Source organism: Vanellus vanellus (genome assembly GCF_965231255.1).
Source record: "Vanellus vanellus genome assembly, chromosome: 1".
In the NCBI taxonomy this organism is placed as follows: domain Eukaryota; kingdom Metazoa; phylum Chordata; class Aves; order Charadriiformes; family Charadriidae; genus Vanellus; species Vanellus vanellus.
This window is the reverse complement of record NC_138905.1, coordinates 121,852,711-121,876,689: the sequence shown is the minus strand read 5'-3', so window position 1 is coordinate 121,876,689 and position 23,979 is coordinate 121,852,711. Positions and strand designations below refer to the sequence as shown.

General features: G+C 39.4%; 1 protein-coding gene across 1 annotated transcript in view; it reads left to right on the top strand.

Annotated features, from left to right (window-relative positions):
• DSCAM (DS cell adhesion molecule) overlaps positions 1-23,979 on the top strand; it is a gene marked incomplete at both ends in the record, with an annotated part of 477,096 nt that overhangs the window by 447,735 nt on the left and 5,382 nt on the right. Inside the window, 4 exons of the mRNA XM_082498944.1 lie at positions 1,182-1,297; positions 4,104-4,253; positions 7,984-8,181; positions 11,352-11,654. Of these exons, the coding sequence (XP_082355070.1) occupies positions 1,182-1,297; positions 4,104-4,253; positions 7,984-8,181; positions 11,352-11,654 (767 nt within the window). The remainder of the gene's footprint in view (positions 1-1,181; positions 1,298-4,103; positions 4,254-7,983; positions 8,182-11,351; positions 11,655-23,979) is intronic.

Below are 23,979 nucleotides of genomic sequence, written 5' to 3'. Positions count from 1 at the left end.
ACACAGTAGGAAGTTAAGGCAAATTTTCTAGAGATGTAGGCTCATCACACATGCATTAATCTCCTACGTAGAGGCTCTCACTGGGGAAAGAAGTGAGTTTATCATCAAATAGCTTAATAGTCCTCTGCTGATTCCACTAACAACAATAATTCATTGCCAAAGGAGGATTAAACTGAGTGATCTACAGCTATTTTACACGAGAAAGTGAGCCTCCACTTGGATTTTAAAGCTCTTTGAAGTGTGAGCACTTGGATCACACTACTGGTTGATTCGTCTTAACTTTCCTCAGCCTCTCTGAGTGATGAAGTATTTGCAAATATTTCCTCTCCTCCAAAGAGTAATTACATCTGAAAGGCCAAAAAGTTCCTGGGTTTTTAGTGCAGTCTGAAGGTTTCTTGGTGCAAGCTCAGTACTAGAAATTATTATAGCACTCAGTTTTACTATCCATTTTCATTTGCTTTCAGTAGACAGCTCATTTAAGAAGTCATTTTCTGGTACACAAACTTCAAAATGAAATTGTTTCAATTTGCATGATGATAGAATAATTGGTTTATATTCTTTTTTCGAATATTGCATCAATCAATTAGAAATAATCCATGAATGTAAACAAGATTTGCAATTTTAGTCTTGGGACAACAATGGGACTGTAATCTTTATTTATGTTATGCAATTTATTAATGGAATCCCTAGTTATTAATTTGCTTTTTCATTGATCAGTTCTAGTGATATTTGGAATTTATCTAATGAAAAATAATGGAAAGTTAAGAAAATAATTAGAAATTACTCAAAACATCATCTTCCTGTCAACTTGTTTTATCAGCTGTGTATCTCTATTCATATTCATGAGGAATGAAAGAAAGGGTCCATCTTGCAAAGTGTTTTTACTAATTTCATTAAATAGTAAATCTTGAAGAAAAGTATATGAATTTTTTAGGAGAGCCCTACTGATAAAGAACAGATCAAGCCCCTCAACACTGTGCATTCATCTAACTGTTTGTCATGTGCAATAAATTAAAATCATGTACTTGTTTTGAAGAGAGGAAAATAAAACGTATGAGTAATTTGCTGATTATGGTTATCTTATTTTTTGTTTGAGCTGGACAGATTTAAAATGAGGAAGTTTGCAAGTATCTTTTCATTTAGGCTAAATGTTAATGTGTTTGCTTCTCTTTTGTTTTTAGCAAGAACACCAGGACATCGGATACACTTAATAAGCAGCAGCAAACACTGAGGATGCACATAGACATTCCCAGAGCACAGCTTCTGATTGAGGAGAGGGACACGATGGAGACCATTGGTAAACTCTTCTTGGGTTTATTTTCACTGGTTAATGTAACAGGCACTTTAGGTGGACTTCCTTTACCCCACACCTTTTCCCCACTGCACACATCCAGATAAAAGAACTATAAAGTACCTTGTCACATGTGAAAACGGAATAGATTTTTTTCTCCCCTTTGAATCATTTCCCACTTTAAGTAATCTCAGTAGAGCATTTAAAATAATGCAGGACATTAGGAAAATTAAGCTGGGGGAAAGAGCCACTTGAAGAAACTGTAAATGAAGACTGGCAGTTTTATGATTTTCATTTTGATTTCTCTTTTGTCTTTAACTAAGTAGTTGCATCACTGGCCCTACTTATAAAGAAAATATAAAGTTCTTAAAATATAAAGTTCTTAAACTACAATATCAGTATTTAAAGATTTGCAACAGCCAGGTTCTAAAACTTACACGTTGCATATTGTATGCACCTGTTCATAGTAAATGATATTTCAACATTTTGATCAGTTTTCAGCTTTTGTTTATCTATGTAAAATTCAAATCTAAACTGTTTCACACAACAGAAAACAAGATTTTTCATGTGGCTGGCACATAGCTGAACTGTCATGAAAACAAGATTTGTTTGGTGTTGTTTTTTTTTTTCCAAATAATTTAAACACAAGATGTCTGAAATCTCAACAGAATAAAAATAAAACCCGATCTCGTGAGTGTATGGGTACACACTGCAGCAAGACCCTCCAGAATGACTGATCTTCTTAGACTTCTCACTTTTTTGGATCAAAATCTGTGTAGAAGCAGCCTGTGATGGCTGAGAACGTAACACCATCCCAGGGACAGTGTGGCCGGAGAGGAAAACTCTGCAAGCTGGGAGCAGCATCTCTGCATCTCCTGTCTATGCGCGCACTGGGAAGGGACAAGCTGCTTTAACCCTGCACCCTGTCACATTTGCTGCCAGTCTGGTGTGAGGATGTGGCCTCAGGGGACGTGTCACACCTTGTGCTGCAGATTTGAAAAGGAGACCTATGCTTCACCTGAAATACAGACTTTTTTTAATCCTGATTTGAGCTTCGCAAAGTTTGCCTCTGTGATGCAGTCTTTTGTGCCAAGTTTCATCCTAAAGACAGCTTTTACTTTTGAATTATAGTTGCTGAGCAATAGGGGGTTGTAGTAGAAATGCCATTAGTGCCTTAACTGTAGCAGTGCGATCAGTCCCCTGGTAATAGCCAGCTCTCCACAAAGCACTCAGAATAAGCAGGCACTTTGGCAGTCTTTGACATAGTTTACTGCCAAGAGGCTTTATTCCCAACCTGAATAAGCGCTCATCTTTTGCCAGAGACAGAGTAATTTGATTTCATAATGCTCATTCTATTTATGTCCTTCTTTGGGTAAAAAATGCTATTGTGCAGAACTGTTTGCCTTAATGGTCTCTTGTCAAGTTAAAAAAAAAAAAAAAAAACACAAAAAAAACACAAAAAAAAACAAGACAACAAAAAACAGGAATACATAGAAGTGGATCAACCTTTGCTGACTAGGAAATGCATGGAAACCCCACTACTGCCAGTCCCCTTAGAAATACATTACAAAGCTATATAACATAACATAGCAAGAACTTCTGGATTTTATTACTATTATGAATGAATAAAAAGACTGTAAAGAATGCAAAAGAAGGTCTGATACCATGCAAATAGTTGTTCTGCAAGCACAAAGTCAGTGAAAGATTTATTGCTCTTAAACCTTCCATGATCAAGCGGACCAGATTCCTCTTTGGTGTGAGAGAAACACAATACAGAAATCACAACTGGGGGGAAAAAAAAAAAGTAAGTGCTGTATAGCACTGACTTTTTGCAGAGATCAAGGTCTGTGTAGAAATTTGGTGAATATATACTACACCATAGGGAAGCGATATGTAGCAGAAACATACAGCAGTAAAGGTCAGTGCTCACCTTTTTCTTCCAGTCCTTCCCTTTTAGTGAGGCTTCCCCTCACACCTTTCTTTACAGCTGCAGGAAAGCCTACAGTCAGCTAGACTGACTATGCTGAGAGAAACTTATATGACTCACGTAAAGATCTCTAAAGCTTCTTTTTCCAAAGTACAGTAGTGAGGTTTGGTGCAGAAAGAGCTGGTGGGACTTAGCCCTTAGCTTCTAGAACAGCAAAACACTGGTGTTAAGGATGCTTCGCTGCCCTGTAAATACTTTTCCGTTGTCTTCGCTATGGTGCTCACGTGCTTAAAAATAAGCAGCTCCCTAAGAACAGCCTTGGGTCATGGCCATCCTTTCTGCAATATTCTCTCTGGAGAAAAAGCTGACTGGTAGAGTGTTAGTTAGCATCATTACCTAATGACCTCCTTTTGGGAAGGCATGGGTGATTTCACCAAAGACATTACTAATTATGTTTATAAAAATGAATAAATTGAATATGTTGTTGAAAAGTTTGGCTGAGCTCTCTGAAAATGAAGGGGGAATGGGCAGTGTTCAAAAGATGCGAAAGCAGGAATTAGGGTCAAAAATAATTACACACAAATTAGCTTTTTGGAAGGATGTTTAGTAGTCTGTCTCAGTTGCACATCTCTAAGTTGAAATCACAAAGAGAAACATGAAAATTACACTTATTCTTCAGTGTTTATGAACTTTGAGTTTAAACCCAGAGACTCCCAAGCTGTGGTATGTGCTTCAAAGCCATTTTCAGCCCTGCAGAGAAGAAGGAGTTGCCACTGTCAGTGGTGACACCCAGCTGAAAATAAGTCTGGGGACTTGCTGTAAAGCTCTTGTGAAGGCAAACCCAAAATTTGTTACTCATTATCTGATGGGTTTTTTTACTTACAGATGACAGATCAACGGTTCTGCTCACTGATGCTGACTTTGGAGAGACGTCTAAGCAGAAGTCGCTGACTGTCACACACACGGTACATTACCAGTCTGTGTCACAGGCTACAGGTCCACTGGTGGATGTTTCTGATGCCCGGCCAGGAACAAGTAAGCATATACGAGAGTATGTTATCTGGAGAGGAAAAAGCTATAAGAAAATGAATACTCTGCTCCTGCATTTGCATCCTCATGGGGTTTTTTCTTCAGTCTGAAAGTTGAGAGAAATCTATTTAGGTCAGCAGAGAACTCTTCTTATACAATTTCTTTTAGTGATTCAATATGGTAAAAATTGCATATGCCTCTGAAATGTAGGTGTAATTTGAAATAATTCATACCTGGGTTTCATTAAACCAAATGCATGCTAGATTTTAATTTCTAGAATTTATTGGGTAAATTAGCTTAATGGCTTTTAGTGTCTAATATATTTTTTTCTCAGTGATCAATCTTTATTGTATTTCAAAATGCATCTTCCCTCCTTACCTCTCCATCAGGCAAGAAATACATTTCTCGTTATTGCTTTTCTGAGAAAGTTTTATTTCCAGTTTTATTAATGATGGTAAATTACTTTTCCCAGCTATATTCATGCTAAGATATTCTTATAGTGATTAAAATACTATCATAAATTAATATACTGCTAAAATTCATTCCTCTTATTTCTCTCATGAATGTGTTCCATATCTATGTAAATGCAAAAGAAAATCACTAGATCGAAGGAATACTTATGAGTTCAGAGTATTACCAAAGTGTAGTTCATTAGCAGTGTGCAACTTCTAAAATCTCTTGGATTATTTCTATCCCCTGACTGTTTCCGAATTTCTTTACTTGGTGAGTTCGGTGAAAATAAATGCTGAAATCTCAGTTGCTACAGGGCAAATTATTTGAAAAATCTTCATTTCATCTCCATTTTCACCCCAGTCTTTATAAACGATCACTGTTCTAGTCCTGACCTTGATGCTTTTCTACCTCTGACAGTTTTAAAATATGTTTGAGGACTAGACTAGTACCACCATTTTTCATCTATTGAGAGTCATGGCATTTGAAATAGAAGAGTCAAGATACAATATTTGTTTTCTTTCTGCTACCGCTCTTGTCTTGCTCCTTTAGTTCATGTACATGCTGTCTAGCCTGCTCACTAACAGACAAAAATATCATCATATAATTTTTATCATGTTGGCAGATCAAGAGCGTCTGAGTAAACAACGGACCCTTTCTTTTCTAATAAGGAAGGAGACTTCACCCCAAAATTGCATGCCTGTATCATACCACACCATTTTATAGCACCAGCACCTTCCATACTTAATCCCTTTTTTGTGTGAAGTTATGTGCTTGATTCCTGAAGTCAGGGAGAGAATTCCTTCAAATTAAACTTAGATTTAACCCATGTATAAGAGTATGATCTGTATCCAGCTCAGCTTTGGAAATAGAAATCCATCAGCACTTTTATTATGCAGTAAAGATCTGATTGCAGCAGTGGACAGGACTGAGTCAAAGACTTTTAGGTAGTGTTCTCCGGATTTAAGACAGTAATATAGCTTTGATGGAGGCTGGGCTATGAGATTTTGTCTAGACCCACGGCTTTCTCTGTGAAGAGGTGAGCAATGCCCAGGTGGGTGGCTCAGAGGTTATGGATCCTCCCATCTGAGCATACTCACACTCACTGATTGGCAAATATTCCCTTGCAGCACTTTTTAAGTTGTTTTCTAGTTCTTTTGTAGTTATTTATAGAAGAGGTATGCTCCTTTGCCTTGATCACCTCAGTTATCTACAGTTATGTTTCAGCATATGACAGCAGAACTGGCTTAACAACCGGGGCACCAGATGTGCGCTGTTTTCCATCACGCAGGCAGCTCTGGAGCTTGCTGCGTCCGTGCTACAAAGTCCTTTATGCAGGCGCAGCACAGCTGGTGCAGAGCTACTGCTCAGCACATGCTCAGCAGGACGAGCACTGACCTCCTGCGTGCTGGCAGCAGGCTCTCCCACCTCCTTCGAATTGCTGACGAAAGCCTACTGAGTCACGGGATCAGAGAACAATTGAGGTTGGAAGGGACCTCTAGGGCCTGGCTAGTCTGACCCTTCTTCTTAAAGCAAGGTTACCTAGAGCTGCTTGCCCAGGGCCATACCCAGATGACTTTTGAATATCTCCGAGGATGGTGGCTCCACCACCTCTCTGGGCAACCCGTGCCAGTGCTCAGTCACCCTCACAGTAAAGTGTTTGCTGATGTTGAGGGAAGCTCCCGTGTTTCACCTTGTGGCCATTGTCTCTGGTCCTGTTACTGGGCACTACTGAGAAGAGCCTGGCTCCATCCTCTTTGCACCTTCCCTCTAGGTACTTATATGTATTGATGAGATCCCCCTGATCCTTCTCTTCTCCAGACCCAGCACCATGATGACAGGTTTCCCACCAGCACTCTGTCCTTCACGTCTTCCCTCAAAGCAGGCACAAGGCTCTCTTTTGGCTACATGACAGCCACGTGCCAACTTTCCACAGCTGGTACAAGCACTGGTTTATACTGACAGGCTGGTCACGTCGTGCCAAGTGCGGGTTTGGATGTTAGCCATGTGAGGCAGCTATGTGTTGCACTACCAGGAGGATCAATTATCAATGGCACCGGGTTCATATTTTTCCACTGCTGTAGGGGGAAGATGTGAAATAGGAGATCAGACCATAGCTGGTATTTGTAAATAAATACCTTGCTTCTTTGAAGCAGCAGAATAAAAATTCTTACTGGGAAGGCTTAGGCAGAAGCAACGCTCAGAGTCATTATCTGGGTATCGTTTTTTTCTTTAAATTGCATCTGGTAAAGTCTCTTACCTCAAAGACTGACAACTTCACCATTTGAATGTCAAAGAACATTTGAATAGATTTGAATTTTTCATTTCTAATACCCTTCGTTTCTATTGTTAGTAATATCCTTTCAGAAGCTTCCAAGAGAAATCCTTCAGTGCCGATTTAGTCACTTTCTGTTTGCCACATAACGATTTTTCTATTCCACTTGCTTTGTTAGGGAGTACAAGCCTCACTTTTACAGAAGAACAATTTATTAACAAAATTAATGAGGTCAGTTTGGGCAGATAATTCTCTTTTACTTCCTTGGTCACCATATTATCTCTAGGACAATAAAAAATAAAACACTGCTGACCTTAAACAAGTAACAGATGATTTTTAAAGATTAAGATATTCTATTTATGTACTAAATTTTTAAAACAGTCAAATCTTTATCAACCTGTTCCTATAGAAACTCTGACGGGACTATTACAGGTTATGTTTTATATCTTGGCTGCTTGTTAAAAACAACAGGGAATCTGCAGCTGATTAATACCGTAATATAGTAAAAGTATTAGTAAAATGTCCAGAGTAGGAAATTATATCTCCACATTTCTGAGCACATGTTTTTACAAACTGAGAGCAGATACGTAGTGTAGGTTGTTTCTGAGGGCACATCTATGCTGATAATTTACCTTACACTTCACTTGAGATGCGATGTGAAATCCTGACCAGATCTACTGACCTTGTGCTCTTTCACATCTCAAAGTGCTTTTGGTACTGGAGAACTGCTTGTGTTGGAGTAAAGGGATAATGAATGTGTCAATGGGAGATTGGTCGGGCTCTCAGCTCTTCACTTGCACCCTTTTGAAAAAGTATGGTTTCATTAGAAGAGGGTATTTCAAAAAACTGTTAGCAGTTTGGTAATGAACACCACTTTCACTGTTCGTTTTTTGTGGGTTTTGGTTTTTTTTCAACCAGTATGATTTCAGTGGCCATCCCCTTCTGACAGGGCTTGTGTCCTTATCAATTCAAGAGCCTAGTGGCAAAGACCCTCTCTGTTATCCATCACAGATCCTACCACAAGGAGGAGCGCCAAAACGGGACCCACAGCTCGCAACCGCTACGCTAGTCAGTGGACCCTCAACAGACCTCACCCTACCATATCAGCTCATACCCTCACCACAGACTGGAGGCTGCCCACCCCCAGGCCAGCAGGGTCGGTGGACAAGGAAAGCGACAGCTACAGCGTCAGTCCCTCACAGGACACAGGTACAGGGTTCTCTGCAGGGCTGCACTCTGAAAACGGGATGGCGGTAGCTGCAGTAACCTTCTTGGTCCTTGAAGTACTTCTTTTGGTGCTTAGGTGTCATTATTTTTCCCTTGCTAGGGTGTTTTTCTGCAGGCTATTTATAAGGGGTGTGCCACAAATGCATATCATGCTAATGATAACAAATATGGTGCCTGTGGTTTTTCATGCCACACATGCATACTGAAGTCCTTTAAAAGATATGGTGGTAATTTTTCCTGTAGCTGAAGCACTGTACTTCCTGTATCTTAAGGAAAAAATAGGAGAATTTGCTGTATGAAATGGCATTGACCAGGAAGGGGCAGTATTAGCAATTAAGAATATGTCTGAGTCATAGGTGGAATGGTTTTAAGGTTTGAGCTACACTGAAGTTAGTATTTCCTTTTCCCATTCATGTAATATGTTCATAGGGTTTATTCTAAGCAGAAAAAATAAGGGGGAAAAATCTCGAATTGCAGCAGCTAGCTCTGACTTTCCCAAGAAACAGCATGGGTTTTATTCCTCTAGATGATAATTGGGAGACACTGAATACATTTTCTGCCTGAAGTCTTCACCTTTCCTTGATGTCTTCACATTATAAATGCAATTGTAACTGAAAAAAAAAAAAAAAGAAAAAAAAGAAAAGCTTTCTTCTCTGCCCTACACTGAACATGTAACAAAAAAAGGCAAACAAATGAGTAAATGATTAAGCAGAATAGTCACGAAGCAAATCTAACAAAGGTTAAATATGACGAAAGGTAGAATACTATTCAAAGGTATGCTTGACAGAAGTGAATCCAGGCTTACTCTGGCCTCCTCAGAAGGAACTGCCTACTTTCTATCCTGGTTTTAGGGGAAAATGTTTGTTACGTGAAAAAGCTACATGTTAGAGCTACAAAGCAGTAGGTGTGACTGGTCTTTCACTATGAAAACCTTTAATAGCTATACAGATACATATATTAAGAGCAAATGTTATCACAGAAACCCTTTTTGTAGACATTCCAGATTTAAGGTTCACTTGCACGTGTTCCAACATTTTGTTACCCAAGGATATTTTCCAATGCGCGTGGTAAAGGGCAGAGAATTCAATTTGCTGTGTGGTTTAATAGACAGTCTAGATGGAATTTTGTAACCAGACTACATAATCTATGTTTTAACATGGCTACTTTCCTACTCTGTGTCTACTCTTGAACACACAGTGATTTATGTAAGGGATACCAAGCTTTAGATCATGCTCAAGAAAGGTTTTCTTGTGCCAAAATGTACCTCTATTATGTCACTTGGTTTCTGGGAAAAAAATAGAGTCAGTTTAATCCGAGCACTTCAGAAGTTTAACATTTCCAAATAAACATTATAATAAATGTATCCAAATTATGTGTTCAAGAACCAGTTGAACCAATGTGCACATTTGATTACTTTTCCAATATGGAGTTCAGATTTCTAAATCTAGTTGATGCAGTTTTCACAGGCAGAATTTAGCACTTCTTATCAAAACTATTCCAGGTTTACAATGTAGTAGCTTTGAGGCTTCGGAGAAATGTATTGCAGCAGTTCATAGCTGTAACTAACTTCAAATGTTCTTACTAGAGGCCATTAGAAATTTTCTGATGAATCCAGTTTCATGAAGTTCACTCTGGGCTTGGATGAACTTTCATCAAATCTAAAGTAGGTGTTCAAGCAGATTCTTCCTGGAATAGTCTCCCCAGAGCATGGGCTGTGGGAAGCTGCAGGTCTTGACCTTCATGGACCAAACTGGGACCTTTGCACGACCATCTTATTTACAGACACTGCTTTATGGCAGTGTTCTATGGGCAACTGCAGTCTTCCAGGAGTTTCCAGTTGATCAGAAATTTGGAAAGAAATAATTTTGGTCTGATTTACAAATCAAATGTGAAAAACAGAATGATGTTTCCTGTGGGGAAAAAAAAAAAAAAAACCAACGTAAAACACTTGTTTAAGTTCTGGCCTGCCCAAAATCTTAAGCAAGTTACAGCATATTGTAGAAGTACTTGTCATTTTAAATAACGCATGGTTCTATTTACAAGTGGCAGGAGTGTTGTTCTTTGTGCACAATGAAAACTGATGCAAGGATCCTAGCACACAATAAAAAAGATAAAGATTTGCAATAACAACACAGTTGCCTCTGGCTGCTATAGGAATCCCATTTTTATGAATTAGCTATTACAGTGTGCCTGTTTATTGAGCATCACCAACAATATCTGAAATTGTACCGGTCTTGTGATGAAATGTGACTCCTGCCCAAGGAACTTTTGAAAGTCCTCTGCTCTTCCAGCCCACTGAAGTAGAAGCACGATGGGTGCAACAGAGCAGTGATTTGTCCCCGCAGAAATAAGCACTGCATTTCCAGAATGCTTTTTAATGTATCAGTAGCCACTTACATCTTCAATAATAGTGCTTGTTTAAGAAATATTGATATTCTCAGAAACTCATCAGCAGAAAAGAGGACCTTGTAGGTCATAATAGCCTGTATGTCAAATAGAAAGCCCCCATTAGCTTCAGAAGCATTGAAAAAAACACCTGAATGACTGCAGGCTGGTAGCTACCAAACAGTGTTGCTTTTTTAGGACCTTTGTTCCGTATGAAATGACTTAGTATTTTACCTGTGTCTGAGACAGAGACAATGCCTGAGAGACGTTGACCTTTCTCCTTGGGGCTTTCCACAAAAAAAAAAAAAAAAAAAAGCTTGTAACAGGTACAGAAAGATTATCCTTTCTCGCCTAGACATCACCTCACACAAATGAGTGTGCATTAAAAAGATAAAGAAGCTGTTCCTCATTTTGCTAAATCTGTTTTGGGTGTCTCTAATATTTTTAAGGCATTTAACTTTTAGAGAAATTGTTTTTTGAAAAATAAAAAAGTAATCTTTTTCATGTATTAAAGGTTACTTCTTCTAAACCACAAATTTAATTCTAAGCCACAAAATGCTGCTAGAAGAATTAAGACTTGAGTTTAGATTATGTGTAATTATCAAGTAACTGACTAAACTAAAAATTGTGCAGACATTTAAAGCGAAGCAGACTCATTTAAATCACCTTGATAATTTCAAAGGCTCTGCATTTTATTAAGAATTTCTTCTGAAAAGGAGTGTGCAGATGTTTTTTTTTCTCCCATTATTTATATTTCTGATGTTTAGATCGAGCAAGAAGCAGCATGGTCTCCACAGAAAGTGCCTCCTCAACATATGAAGAGCTAGCGAGGGCGTATGAGCATGCAAAAATGGAAGAGCAGCTGAGACATGCCAAGTTCACCATTACAGAATGCTTCATATCAGACACATCATCGGAGCAGCTCACGGCAGGGACTAATGACTACACAGACAGTCTGACCTCAAGCACGCCGTCAGAGTCGGGGATTTGCAGGTTTACCGCATCCCCCCCCAAACCTCAGGATGGAGGGCGAGTGATGAACATGGCAGTTCCAAAGGCACATCGGCCAGGTGAGACTTTAGAGGTAACCTTTTGGTCCTTGGGCTTAGCATTTCACCCCATGCCTAGGCTGGGTAACAGGAGAGGGCGTACCACAAGGAAGAAAGAAGGTGCACAATATATCCTATAACTACTTACAGAGATAATTGCTTTTTATCCCAGCTAATATAGCGTTTGAGTATATTCTCCCATATACAGAAAAATGAGGAACTTGGAAGTCTAGGAACAGACAGGGACTATCTAGGCCATCAAATCCATTCCTCTGCAGCTGCAGCCATCAGGCAATAGACCCTTCTGGGATAAATAAGACCATATGGGGTACATATGTCCATCTCCAGCTCAAACCACCCACTAATAAAGCGTGTCTTACAGCAATACTTTGTGCTTGAGAGCAAAGGTTTGCCGTCAAAACAGTTCATAAAGACAGATTGTAAAAGATGTCCTATCCTTTCTGCCTTGTAGCTCGTCAAAGATGTAATAACCCTTCGGTGATGTTCTTGAGCTGTTATACTCTCTCTTTGACATCTCCTAATATCAAACTAGGATTATATAAAGGGGGGAGAATTAAAAATGGAGAAAATAAAGGCAGTGCAATAGCTCAAGGGATATGGACCCTTCTACCTTCAGACAAATTTAAACCCACTCCAGCTTCTTACTGGCTGAAGGTGCCTGAGGGATATCCGTCTATTGGGCTCAATCAGATTTCCAGTTCACAAAGAATTTTGTTTCTAGTGATACCCTAGTGCATAATACGATAGGTAGATTATTTGTGATACTCTGAGATTAAATACATGGTAAAATATTCTCAGAAGATTTGTCAGCCTTTGTTACAGAATACATGATGTGACATCGCGGAGGAGGATTCAAATGGAAAAAGGGCACAATTATATTTGTGTACTTTTTGTGAAAACATGATTTATTTTATTTTATTTTTATTTTATTTTATTTTTAATTAGTATATACATTTTCCAGTGTGGGTGGGGCTACTTATATACACAGAAAGTAATCAGTAGCGCTCATATATGTAAAAAAGAGTGATGAATAAACTAGTCTTTTGCTTAATATACACCACAAATAGAAAAGCAGTTGTTGAACAACAGAGAAGATAGCCAGTGGTATCAGGAAGGTCATTCAAAAGCAGAACCTGACACTGAAAAAAAAGCGTAAAGAATTTTGCAAAAGAAAGCTAAAAGAAGACCATGGGAAGAGAAAGACCAAACAGAAGGTAGGAAGTTCAAATAGACAAGGCAGGCATTAGTGTATCATCCAGATAGATAAGAGGGAAAGTAAGTAGGAAATAAAATTGAGAGAGAAATGACTGGTTTTTGTGTAGTCACAGAGTAGAACCACAAACCCAGGAGCTGTAGAAACAGATAAAGATAGAAATAATTTTCATTTCTAGCTTGGAATAAAGATAAATATTTGTACTTGCTCTGCTAAAGGGAAGCATCTGCATTCACAGCTAAGGCAAAATTGCAGCCCTCTCCTTCCAGTCAGTCAACAAACATTTTTTATCATTTCTTTAACAAATAGCTTACTCTCTTCCTTTCATGTTCCAAATACATTATTTATGCATATTTAGTATTTGGAAATATTCTAATATATTCCATATAAAGCTGATTTTCTTGAGGGTGCACAGCACCAAAATTTTGTCCCTGTGTTTGAGTTAAAAGTTTCCAGGGTTGGAACATCATCAAAGCCCCTCTAGTGAATTACAGACTTGCAGCCACCTTTAGCTCTGTTAGTTTAAATGGCTTGAATTTGTACCTGCTTTTCTTTATTGGCTTTAGCGTTCCTTTGCATTAATAAAATTAAATGTATTATGAAATTAATAATCAGCTTCACTACCTTGAAACAAACTGAATGTTCCAGTGGAGCAACTTGAATGTTGGACCATAAATATTGAATGATATGTTATTAAAGGTTACTTTATGAAGGGCTTATGAAGACCAATATCTTTAGTGTTCAAATAAGTGAGGAAAGACTTACGGGGCATCTTTCTTTTTTCACCTATCACTTCAGAAATTCTGTGGAAGTAATTAATAATTCAAATATAATTAATCTAAGTAACTCTACATTTGGGAACATAGAGAAGAAGTACAATAGTTAAGGTATTTAGATTAAGTAGATGAGAACGCCTGAGATGAAACAATGACTGTGCTTCTTTAGCACATCTTTATTCTTCCTTGAAGTCAGTCTTTTCTTTCAAGATAACTTTTACCTGGTTTCATGGTGCTTTGCTTTTTTTCTCCCCCAACTCAATCTCTTTCTTGTAAAATGTCACTTTCAATAACTTATGCCTCCTTCTTCCTAATTTCTGATCTCACTTTTCAAACTACCTGTAATGCTACCTGCTGCAACTTTTATAGTTGCAGTAAAGGTTTAGGAGTCTGCAATAAGTAGTATTTGTTTTTCAAAATAATCCCCAACAATTATAAGACAGTCTGAGAAAGATTGTAACAAAGAGTTATTTTGATAAATGGAACATTTTAAATCTTACCTACCCAATGGCAAGGCTGCAACTGTACTCAAGAAAGGTAACGAGGAGTTTATTGGTGAAGACTTTTTCAGCCATAACTGAGCTATTACAGCACCTACTTCTTAGCTTGTTGCTACCGTAAGTGTTTGGTATGAGCAAGCAAAATGCTAGACCACCTGAGGCTTGGCTTCAGAAGACCTTCCAGTGAGTTTCCGAGGGCATCCCAATTCCTGTCACTGGTTGTTCCTTTGCTTTTCCTGGGCATGTCATAGGAGTTTTTTGAACCTACATAGTCAAGCCTGCTGATCAAACCATCTGTTTTGTCCAATAGGCAGTGTTTGAGACCTGAGGTTGCTCCAAACTGAACTAGTTAATGATTAGGAGTAGGGAACCTGAATGCTTTTTCGTTGGAGGAGAAAAATGGGTCATCAAGTTTCAATGATGATTTGAATGCTGGGGCCTGACCACCCTGCTGTGACTTTCTCAGCAACTGAATCAAAACATTTGAATTTCTACACATTACGTACAACTCTAACTCTGCAATTAGTCATGCATGATAGTTGATTGCCTCATATTCTAAACCCACTTTAAGTCTTGTAATAGACCTTTTCCCTTGCAGTCAGCTGGTGCTGCAGATACCCACTCCAGTCAGCAGTCAAAACTGTTTCTGACTTCTGGATTTCTACACCTTTTTCCTGATATTTAGTTTACAGAAACAAGACTCAGTTTCATGAAGTCAGCTCAGACATGGGAGCTAAAAATGCAAGGATTTTGCCATGATTTGATAACGATAATTTTATAAAGAAAAATAGACCAATCATACTTAATGTCACACTAAATAGTCAATAAGGAAAAAAAAATGATTTTGGCATACTGAATCAGAGACATGCACCAGAATTTCAGAATTATCTGGATATTTGATATGGTTATTCTTTTATAATTCTATAATTCATACTGTCAAATGTATTGTGCTGTAGTACACATCTCCACATTTCAGTTGAAGTTATTGCATCACAGAATCACAGAATGTTTGAGGTTGGAAGGGACCTCAAGAGGTCAGCTTGTCTAACTCCCCTACTCAAGCAGGGCCACCTATGGTAGGTTGTCCAGGACTGTGTCTATTTGGGTTTTGAGTATCTCCAAGGACGGAAACTCTACAGCCTCTCTGGGTGCCAGTGCTCAGTCAAGCTCACAGTAAATAAATGTTTCCTCATGTTCACACAGAGCCTCCTGTATTTCAGTTTGTGCCTGTTGCTTCTGGTCCTGTCACTGGGCACCACTGAGAAGAGTCTGGCTCTGTCCTCTTTGCACCCTCACTTCAAGTATTTATGCACATCAGTGAGATCCCCCTGAGCCTTCTCTTCTCCAGGCTTAACAGTCCCCCTTAATCAGCCTTGCCTCATAGGAGAGATGCTCAAGTCCCTTAATCATCTTTGTGGCCCTTAGCTGGACTCTCTCCAGTAGCTCAACATATCTCTTGTACTGGTGAGCCGAGCTGGACACAGCGCTCCAGGTGTGGCCTCACCAATGCTGAAGGAAGCATCTCTTCCCTTGACCTGCTGACAACACTCCTATTGCAACCCAGGTTACACCTGGCCTTCTTTGTCATAATGGCACACTGCTGCTTCATGTTCAGCTTGCTATCCACCAGGATACCCAGGGCCTTTTCTGTCAAGTATATAGCCAAGGTGTTATTAAACAGTCTTCAATAAAAAATATTTTAGAAGTTGCATTTTTCTTAAAATTTTCAAATGCCATAGCTACAGGAAATTTAATTAATTCCTACATTCAGTGTTTTGAAAGCACGTCTTGTGCATCTTTGTGTTCTGATCCTTACAACTCGGTAGACAGATTTTTGGAGAAAGATGCAATTATTTGTAGGTTTGCTTCAGTATCAACAATAACATCATTATTTTTCCTCTCATAATAACACATTATAAACCACCAAGCAAACTGAAATTGCTGCTTGACAACACCTTCTGCATAGCTTCCGAAAAATGAATGGATGGATGCAGACCTGCACGTGTTTTTTTGTGGACTTCACGGAGCTGGCAGACTTAATCTGCTCAGGCCTTGAAGCTGACCCACTGCAGATGGTGACATTTTTCAGTAAGCCATTAGAATAGTCATGTGTCCCAGGCAGCACATTAAAAGTGAAAATTGTAGCAGTAGAGATAGCATAGCAGGATTTTAAACACGTGGGATGAATCACAACCTTTAGAAAAGCGTGTCTTCAATTCCTAACCTCTGTGCAATGTTAATATTCTTCATGGTGTAAAAATTATGTCAATACATTGTTAGCATTGCATCTTTCTCAGCATCAAATCTCCCAGAAGTTTGGGATTATGATTATTGTTCTCCTCCCCACAGTTGCCACTAACTACAAGTTTGGCTAGCAAGAACAGGTCCTCAAGGAATAGGCATACTGGGAGATCATCTCAACAGTATACTAGGTCCTTCCAGATCAAAACTGAGTCACTTTTTCATATTTATATTCAGAAATTTCAACAATTGTTACCCAAAGTTTACCTGAGAGGTTGATAGATGAGTCAGGCCTTCATCCTCCAAAGTTGTCATTCAAATCTTCCATTCAGAAACTGGGTGGACAGAAATTGGAAGGAAATATACTCTCTTCCTACCTCTCACTGTGCCATCAAAGAGCCTGTAATGTAAAAAAGCGGAAAATAATTGTAGAGGTTGAAAAAGTTTCATAAAAATGTTTCTCTTTTCTGTTTTAATAATATATACCACAAATTGAGTTATCATAACAATTATTCTTAGCTGCAATAAACATTGCAGTAGCAGTTTATTAAAAATAGATTCCCGTTATTATAATTTTAAATCTCGATAATAGCCTCAGCCAAGAAGCCTCTTGGGTTTTTTCCTCTCTTTACTCCTAAATTATTGTGCTTGAGAAAAGAACAGCTATTAACTGGGAAATATTTTGATATTTCTGTGCTTCCCAAGTGCTATTTATGTCTTTTTGGTGGACAGACCACTTACTTGCATCCTTTGGCAAAAGAATTCATGCTCAGAAGAAATAATATGTGCCCAGTGCTTGAACAGGAAATATCTAGAAAGGTTTCAGCAGGTCTCGTAGTATTTGCAGAAACCTCCCTTGCACAAGGCTACTGCAAAACTCAGACCCCTGGGCCCCCTTCTTCAAATACATGACATTATCCTTAAGGGTTAGCTTGACTTGGACCAGGCAGAAACTTGTCTACCAGGTGTCACAAAACAAGTGCAAGATCATTTTGACAATCCTGATTCCTTGCCTCTTTGGAGATCACATTAATATATAAACCCTGAAGGACTAACAGCATCTCAGATACACTTCCAGAGAAGAGAGATCATTCACTGGGTATATCAGACTAGGAGATTTTGAAATCACTTTAAAGCATCGCAAGATTTTATATCTCAGAACCTCCTCTACAAACTTTCAGCTGATGAAAGGAACCACTTTGGAAAGAAACCTGCATGTGAGTGGGGAGAAAAGGCAGTTGCAGCCAGGCAGACTCAGAAAAAAAAATCTTCCAGAGACTGATTTCACAGCCATGAAGATGGCAAGAACACCCCATTCCTCTATAGGGAATCTGAGTGCTTTCCTGGGTCCTTACACCCGCACAAAGCAGGAGCACCAGTTTCCCAAGCCCCTGCTCCCCTGGAAGCATTTTCCTCCTGCTGTCCTTGCACTGTTGGTTGACATGTGAGGGCAGAGCTCCATCCTCTGTCTGCCAGCCCTTCTGCTCAGCCGCTCTGTCCCAGAGGAGGAGATTTGGCCGGCAGGCACCGCTTTATCACAGCAGCCGGCGGACAGCTCAGCGAAGCTCTCAGCAAGCATGTTTGGACACTTCTTTGGTCTGGGTTTTTACAGTTGGGCACCTAAGTCAAGCAGCCTGCATCTAGCCCTAAGCCTACTGCATATTTACTAGAAAAGACATGAACACTGGTCTAACCTCTCCAGTGTTGTTGAATGATCAAGTTATTTCAGTATTTAAGATGCCTTAATTAGCATTCTTGACCCAATTTACAAATTCCTTGCTGCTTTGACTAATCTTGCAGACTTGAACGGTAAAGTCTTAGCTTGTAGACAAGCCTTAAGCTACAGAATGCAAATATCTTATTAAATAATTGTTTACAAGGCTCTCTTAAAATAGAGGCTGGACATCACCTGCAGTGCGTAAATATTGTTTTAAATGCCCAAGTCAAGAAACAAATCTTCTTTTCCAGTATTCAGTCACTAGAGCTAAAAATAAGCTGCTTGGCACAATAAGGAAAATATGAAGCACGCAGTAATAGAAAGCACAGTATATTTCCAATGTCAGCCCTGTAACCTGAGATAAAAAGATGTGAACTCTTTTCCACTGATCAAGGGTGAAGGAGCTATTTCCCTCTTCTACCCGATGCAGACCAGTGCGACACAGTGATGGAGTCTATTTAGAGACTTGCTTTCTATTGAAAAGTTGCTGACAGTTGCTCTATAAGCTGCAGCAGTAACCAAATCCGATACAGATTTGGCCACTGGGGATTCAGTAATGGCTGGGACTCTTGACTTAGGGCCTCCAGCTCACCTTTTGCCTCCTTTTCCCATGCCTATTATATTATCCTGCATTGACTGAAAATAGAATTGTACAGTTCCACAGTTTTCCAGTCCGAAACTGAATTCCTTGAAGAGACGGGGGAATCTACATTTGACCTTTTTTGTTCAGAAATCCTGCAGCAAAGTAAGAAAAGGATAACAAATGGATTGTTTTCTTTTTTAGTGCCACACTTGTACTGTTTGTTTTCAAATACAATATGATATATACATATATATTTATATGTATATACACACAACCTATATAGTGTGTGTATATAGAATGAAGAAATCATCGTCCTGACTCCACAACTGATGACCAAGGTCCAGTTCTGAGCAAACTACGTAAGGAGACAAATCAAAACAGGCAGTTGGGAAAACGGGAAGATAGGCAGAACAGTTGTTAAGTGGGAAAAATAACTTAGTGCCTCTGTTTTTAACTGTAGTAAATACTCATAACTTGTATGTTAACTTACTTGTATGTACACTTACTTACATGTATGTGACATATTCTGAAATTACTTCCCTAGATGAGCATCTCTAATGTTTCTATATTACATTCTCCTGTGCCTGGAACACACTCTTTTTGTTTTCTATTGCTCTGCTGGAAAACTAGGAACACATCACAAGTAGACAGACTGTGCCGTTTGCTTTTTGTCATACAAATGGCACATTGGTGATGAGAGTAAATTGTCTTTATCCTGTCTCAGCTTATATTTCTGCAGAGTATCAGGAGCTTTTTCTCCTTCTGCTGTGAAAAGCTGAATGTTCCGCAGGGATGAAAACCATTTAATTCCGCATTTAATTTGACATGACTACATACCTGAAATCATTGGCTTGCATTATTTTTCTGGTGGATTTACAGAGAGGAAGGTTCATGCTGTAAGTTTTCTAACCTTGCCAGTACAATAAAAACGTACAATAAAACCAGGTTCAGATCAGATGCTAACAGAAAGGAAGAATATATTGGTGAGACTCATGAGTTTAAATAGGGCAGCTCTTTGGTTGCAAATACAAAGTTTCTGTGCAATTGTATTGTGAAAATTCTGTTTTAGGTAGCATACAAGATGCTTGAAAGCTAAATTCAATTCACTGATGAGAAAAGTAATTTAAATTATTTTTACAACTGTTGTCTACGAATCAGTGATACTGGTGTTAGGAAGATGTATTTGATTTTTTTTTTTTTAATTAAGGGAAAGAAACAACTGGTACTAGTACCTCAAAGACTCTACTAGGAGTTTGCAGCAGCACAATTGTCTTTTCCTATTACTATCTAATTTATTTGTTATTTTGAGTTGAAAATTAACATTGACTTTGGAAAAATACGGTATTCCAAACTGTGCTCACTTGCAATATTATTGGAGTTTTTTCGCTCTCTTCTAGATTAAAAGCTGCATGTTAAGGGAAAACCCCTTTGAAGAATGCCAAATTTCTGTCTTTTTATTACCAAAACAGTCTTTATGATTGAAAGTGAGATCTTTTAAAATTTTAATTTAATTTAGTTTTTCTAAATCTGATTATTTTTGTCATTTTTTTTTTCATCAGTTGTAACTATTAAAATAGTCTACCCACGTTTTCTGTAGGTTTGCAGGCATCGGTTTCAACTCTGCTTAGTCAAGAGTTTAATGCCTAAAGCAAGGACTACATTTATCAGTAAATTTTCAGCTACTTTCATGTTCTTACAGTCATAACTACAACGTTAAATTTCTAAAACTACCAGGAAATGTTCCAAATCAAGCCAAAGATGCTGTGTCCACTTCAACTGAAATAATAGATTTTCAGAGCAGTTCTGTTAAGAGTCCATATTTTAAACCTCACCTCTACAAACACCTGATTTGGCCTGCTCATGCCATTTCAATTTTGAAAATGTCAAAGCATTTCACTTGATAGTGTTGAGACATAGCGTGTGATTTTTGCGTGACCTTTTAGTCAGCCCAAGGTAACCAGAAGTGCTTGTTTCCACACAGACAAAAACTGACCCAGCCTCGCTTTAAGGTCCTTGTGGTCATTTGCAGCTGTTACTACTTTAATTGACTTCAGACCCAGCAGGGTCTGTCAAGTTCCCCTGTGCCCCTTAATGTAATTTGAGATCTGTAGGAGATCTGTAGGCATCTGAAAATATAAGCCAAATCCAGGAAAGGCCATGCCTGTGCTATTTTTTGAAAGCGAAATGGCAAGTGGTATCACTACAGAAACAAATACTTCTTTTAACACTGCATTCTTAAGCCGACTATAGTGATAGTCTTTGCCATCCATGTCAGAGCTTCTCTATATGCTAGCCTTTAAAACGTAGCTGTCTGTACATGTGGGTGTATTTCAGTATGGTTCACCTTTTCGTGCCAGCATCCTTAATTTAAATGTGAGAGCGAAACTTCTGGTCCCAGTGGATTAATTAACAAAAATGCAATGATGCATCTTGTCAGCATCGCTCAGGTGGTTCAAACTGATGGACCTGCGGAGACCGAGTTACAGTAATTCATCCATGAATTACTTGTCTTCAGCAGAGCAGCAAGGCAGCACTGATATTGGTTTTCTTGTTGTAGCCTGACATCCCCGTATCTGTAGAGCATTAGTCTTACACATTGCATTGGCACGGTCAGGTTTAGCTGTGAGTTCACGGGTATGGTGCAGAGCCTGTTGAGGTCAACAGAGTGGCTCCCACTGATTTCAGTGAACCGTAAGTACAGTCTGAACTCCTCACCACTCCAGCCTCTGTGCTGAATCTGGGCTCCCAAGATATCCCAGGAATAAACCCGTGAAGGACGCCAGTTTCCACGGAGTCACAATCGACTTAACCCTCAACTGAAGTTATGTATAATTGAACAGTTTCCTTTTGCTGCACCCAGGATTGGCAAACAAGTCTTAAAATTCCAGTGCTGCTAACTAGAGGCACCTGAGCGAGGGCTTCAGCACGGCTTTCCGAGCTCAGCCAGTGCGCAGGAGAACCCTGTCTTAGAGCATCCTTAAAAATGTATGAAGCAGCGTGCATGACAAGGTGAAGACAGAAAGGTAGACTTCCCGTACTTTACTTTTCTATCATCATTTCATTATTTATTGACAATTTTTCTGACTTTAGTTTTGGAGTGCATATTGATTTAACATGGTGAGGTCCCTTTTACAAGTTTTTATAACTTAGATGTTGCATTAAATCAAAACAGGAAGGTCTCTGTTCTGCAGGTGCACTGGCCCTGTGAGGCTGAACATCCGCATGGCATCTCCATAGGGTTAAAATCTATCTGGTCCCTGGAGTTAATAAGACTCACACTGCAATCTCAGCAGCAGAGAGGCCCTTAAAAATACATCAGTTCTCCTTAAAGTCACTTCTGAAAGGTACAAAGCATCTGACAGGTCTTTTAAAAGTGCAGCACTGTATGAAAGAGCAAAGTCCTGCTTAGAGAAATACAAACCAAAAATGTGGTTCAATTCCTGTTTCATTAGACCTTCCAGGAGCAGGCAACAATGTGATAATCAAGTCTCCTGGCATTCAGTTAGACGCAGTGTGTTGCGTTGATGAAGTAGAGATGTATGATCTCAGTTAAACGATAGCAGTTTATACACTTTTGCTTTAAGACACATTGATTAAGGACTTTTTCTTGGAATTAGAAGGCTTAAATCTAAATAACAGGATGAATGATCTTTAAAAAAAAATTATCCACATTAGTTGGAATCCTCATTTTCAGTCATTTAAATCTAATCTCCATTAAGTATAAATCAATTTATAACTTGCTGAAATCAATATAACTACACTGATTTATACTAGTAGCAAATTTGGCTTCTGAACTGCAGTTTTACTGGTATTTCTTAAAAGGTAACTCCAGTGATTGTAGTAAACAGCAACTGTTGGTTTTATTTTGTTTTGTGAAACATAGCTGGCATTTTTAATACTTTTATGAAAATGCCAGTTATAGCAGACTGCAGCATGCAACATTTAACTGTTATAGATCGTCAAATTATCTATCAGGGTGCAGTTTTCGTGGAGAAAATAAAAAGAAACTTGCCGATTTAAAGTATAGCCTTGCAGGGGTGATAAGGAATTCTCATGTCTCCATCTAGAAACGGGAAACTTGGCGTATTTTTACAAAGTGTTTTAGCTGTTTCCTATCTCTGTGATCACAAGCTTGAACAGCATAAAGACGTGACTTTACATCATCTGCCGATACACTGTGATAAGCCCAAAAGATGTAGCGGCACAAATGACAAAGCCACGAAGGGCAGAGCTGTGGTGATTGCCCGTACAGCAAAAGGGACCAGAGAGGCAGCTGCAGGTTAGCAGCCGAAATGCCCCCCAGACATTTTGTGTTGGCCTTGCTCAACGTCACGCATTCAGTCGGTTTAAAAGTGTCCCCCAAACGCTGCACACGTCGATCATTTTTCTTGGGAAGATGAGCAGAGGTTGAAGCTACTGTGAAGAAGGGAAGAGCTCCCGCCTGCTCTCGCAGCAGCTTCTTCACTAACGAGAAAGCTGTGCCCTGCCGCCTCCCTCCCTCCTCTCCCCCGCTGCGGCTCGGCTGCTCGCTAAGCCTGTCTGTCGTCTAAGGCGGTGCTTGGACCTTTTGCCTTTTGTTCTGCATCACCTTAGAGGGCCGCAGAATTATTAAATCCAGTTTTTTGCGTTGAAAAAGTGGGCTCAGAAGGAGTCTGTCAGCTCCTGAACTTGCTAATGGTATGCTCCTGTTGACCGAGGATGAGCTGAGGTTCCCGTACATTCAAGCAGTTAGTAATTTGCATGGGGATATTTCACCTCCATTTCCATTACTGATCCATACTGGCTCTAGAGAGTGGAGCCCTGTTATTCAAAGCATCGTTCAGAATTTTTTTATTGTTCAGTTGTGGCATTTTACTGCACCGTTTACAAAAAAATAGTAATTATTAAACAAAGAGCATTGAGAAGGCAGTTCCACGCTGACTAGAACCTGGGGGGAAACAAAAACAGGCATAAGTTAAGGTCTGCCTACTGTTTTGGTTCTCTTCATTTCATTATCCTCCAAGTTTCCAACAAGTATCCGCCTGCCCCTTCCACTGGGTGCTGAGTCAAGGGAGGCACCGCCAAGCTCAGCTAGATGCCGGCAGCAGCTGCTCCCTGCACCCGTCCACCTTCTCACTTCAGGGCAAGAGTGACTGCATCTGGAAAGGATCCCCTTGCCTCCCTTTGCAGCTGGCCACTTTTCCCAGCTAAGGAGGCAGGAGGGCAGAGCCGGTGCTGAACTCTTCCCTGAAGCACCACCAGGCGGGGGCCTGTATCAGCCTGGAGCAAGGAGGTGCAGGACTGGTCCTCTTTACC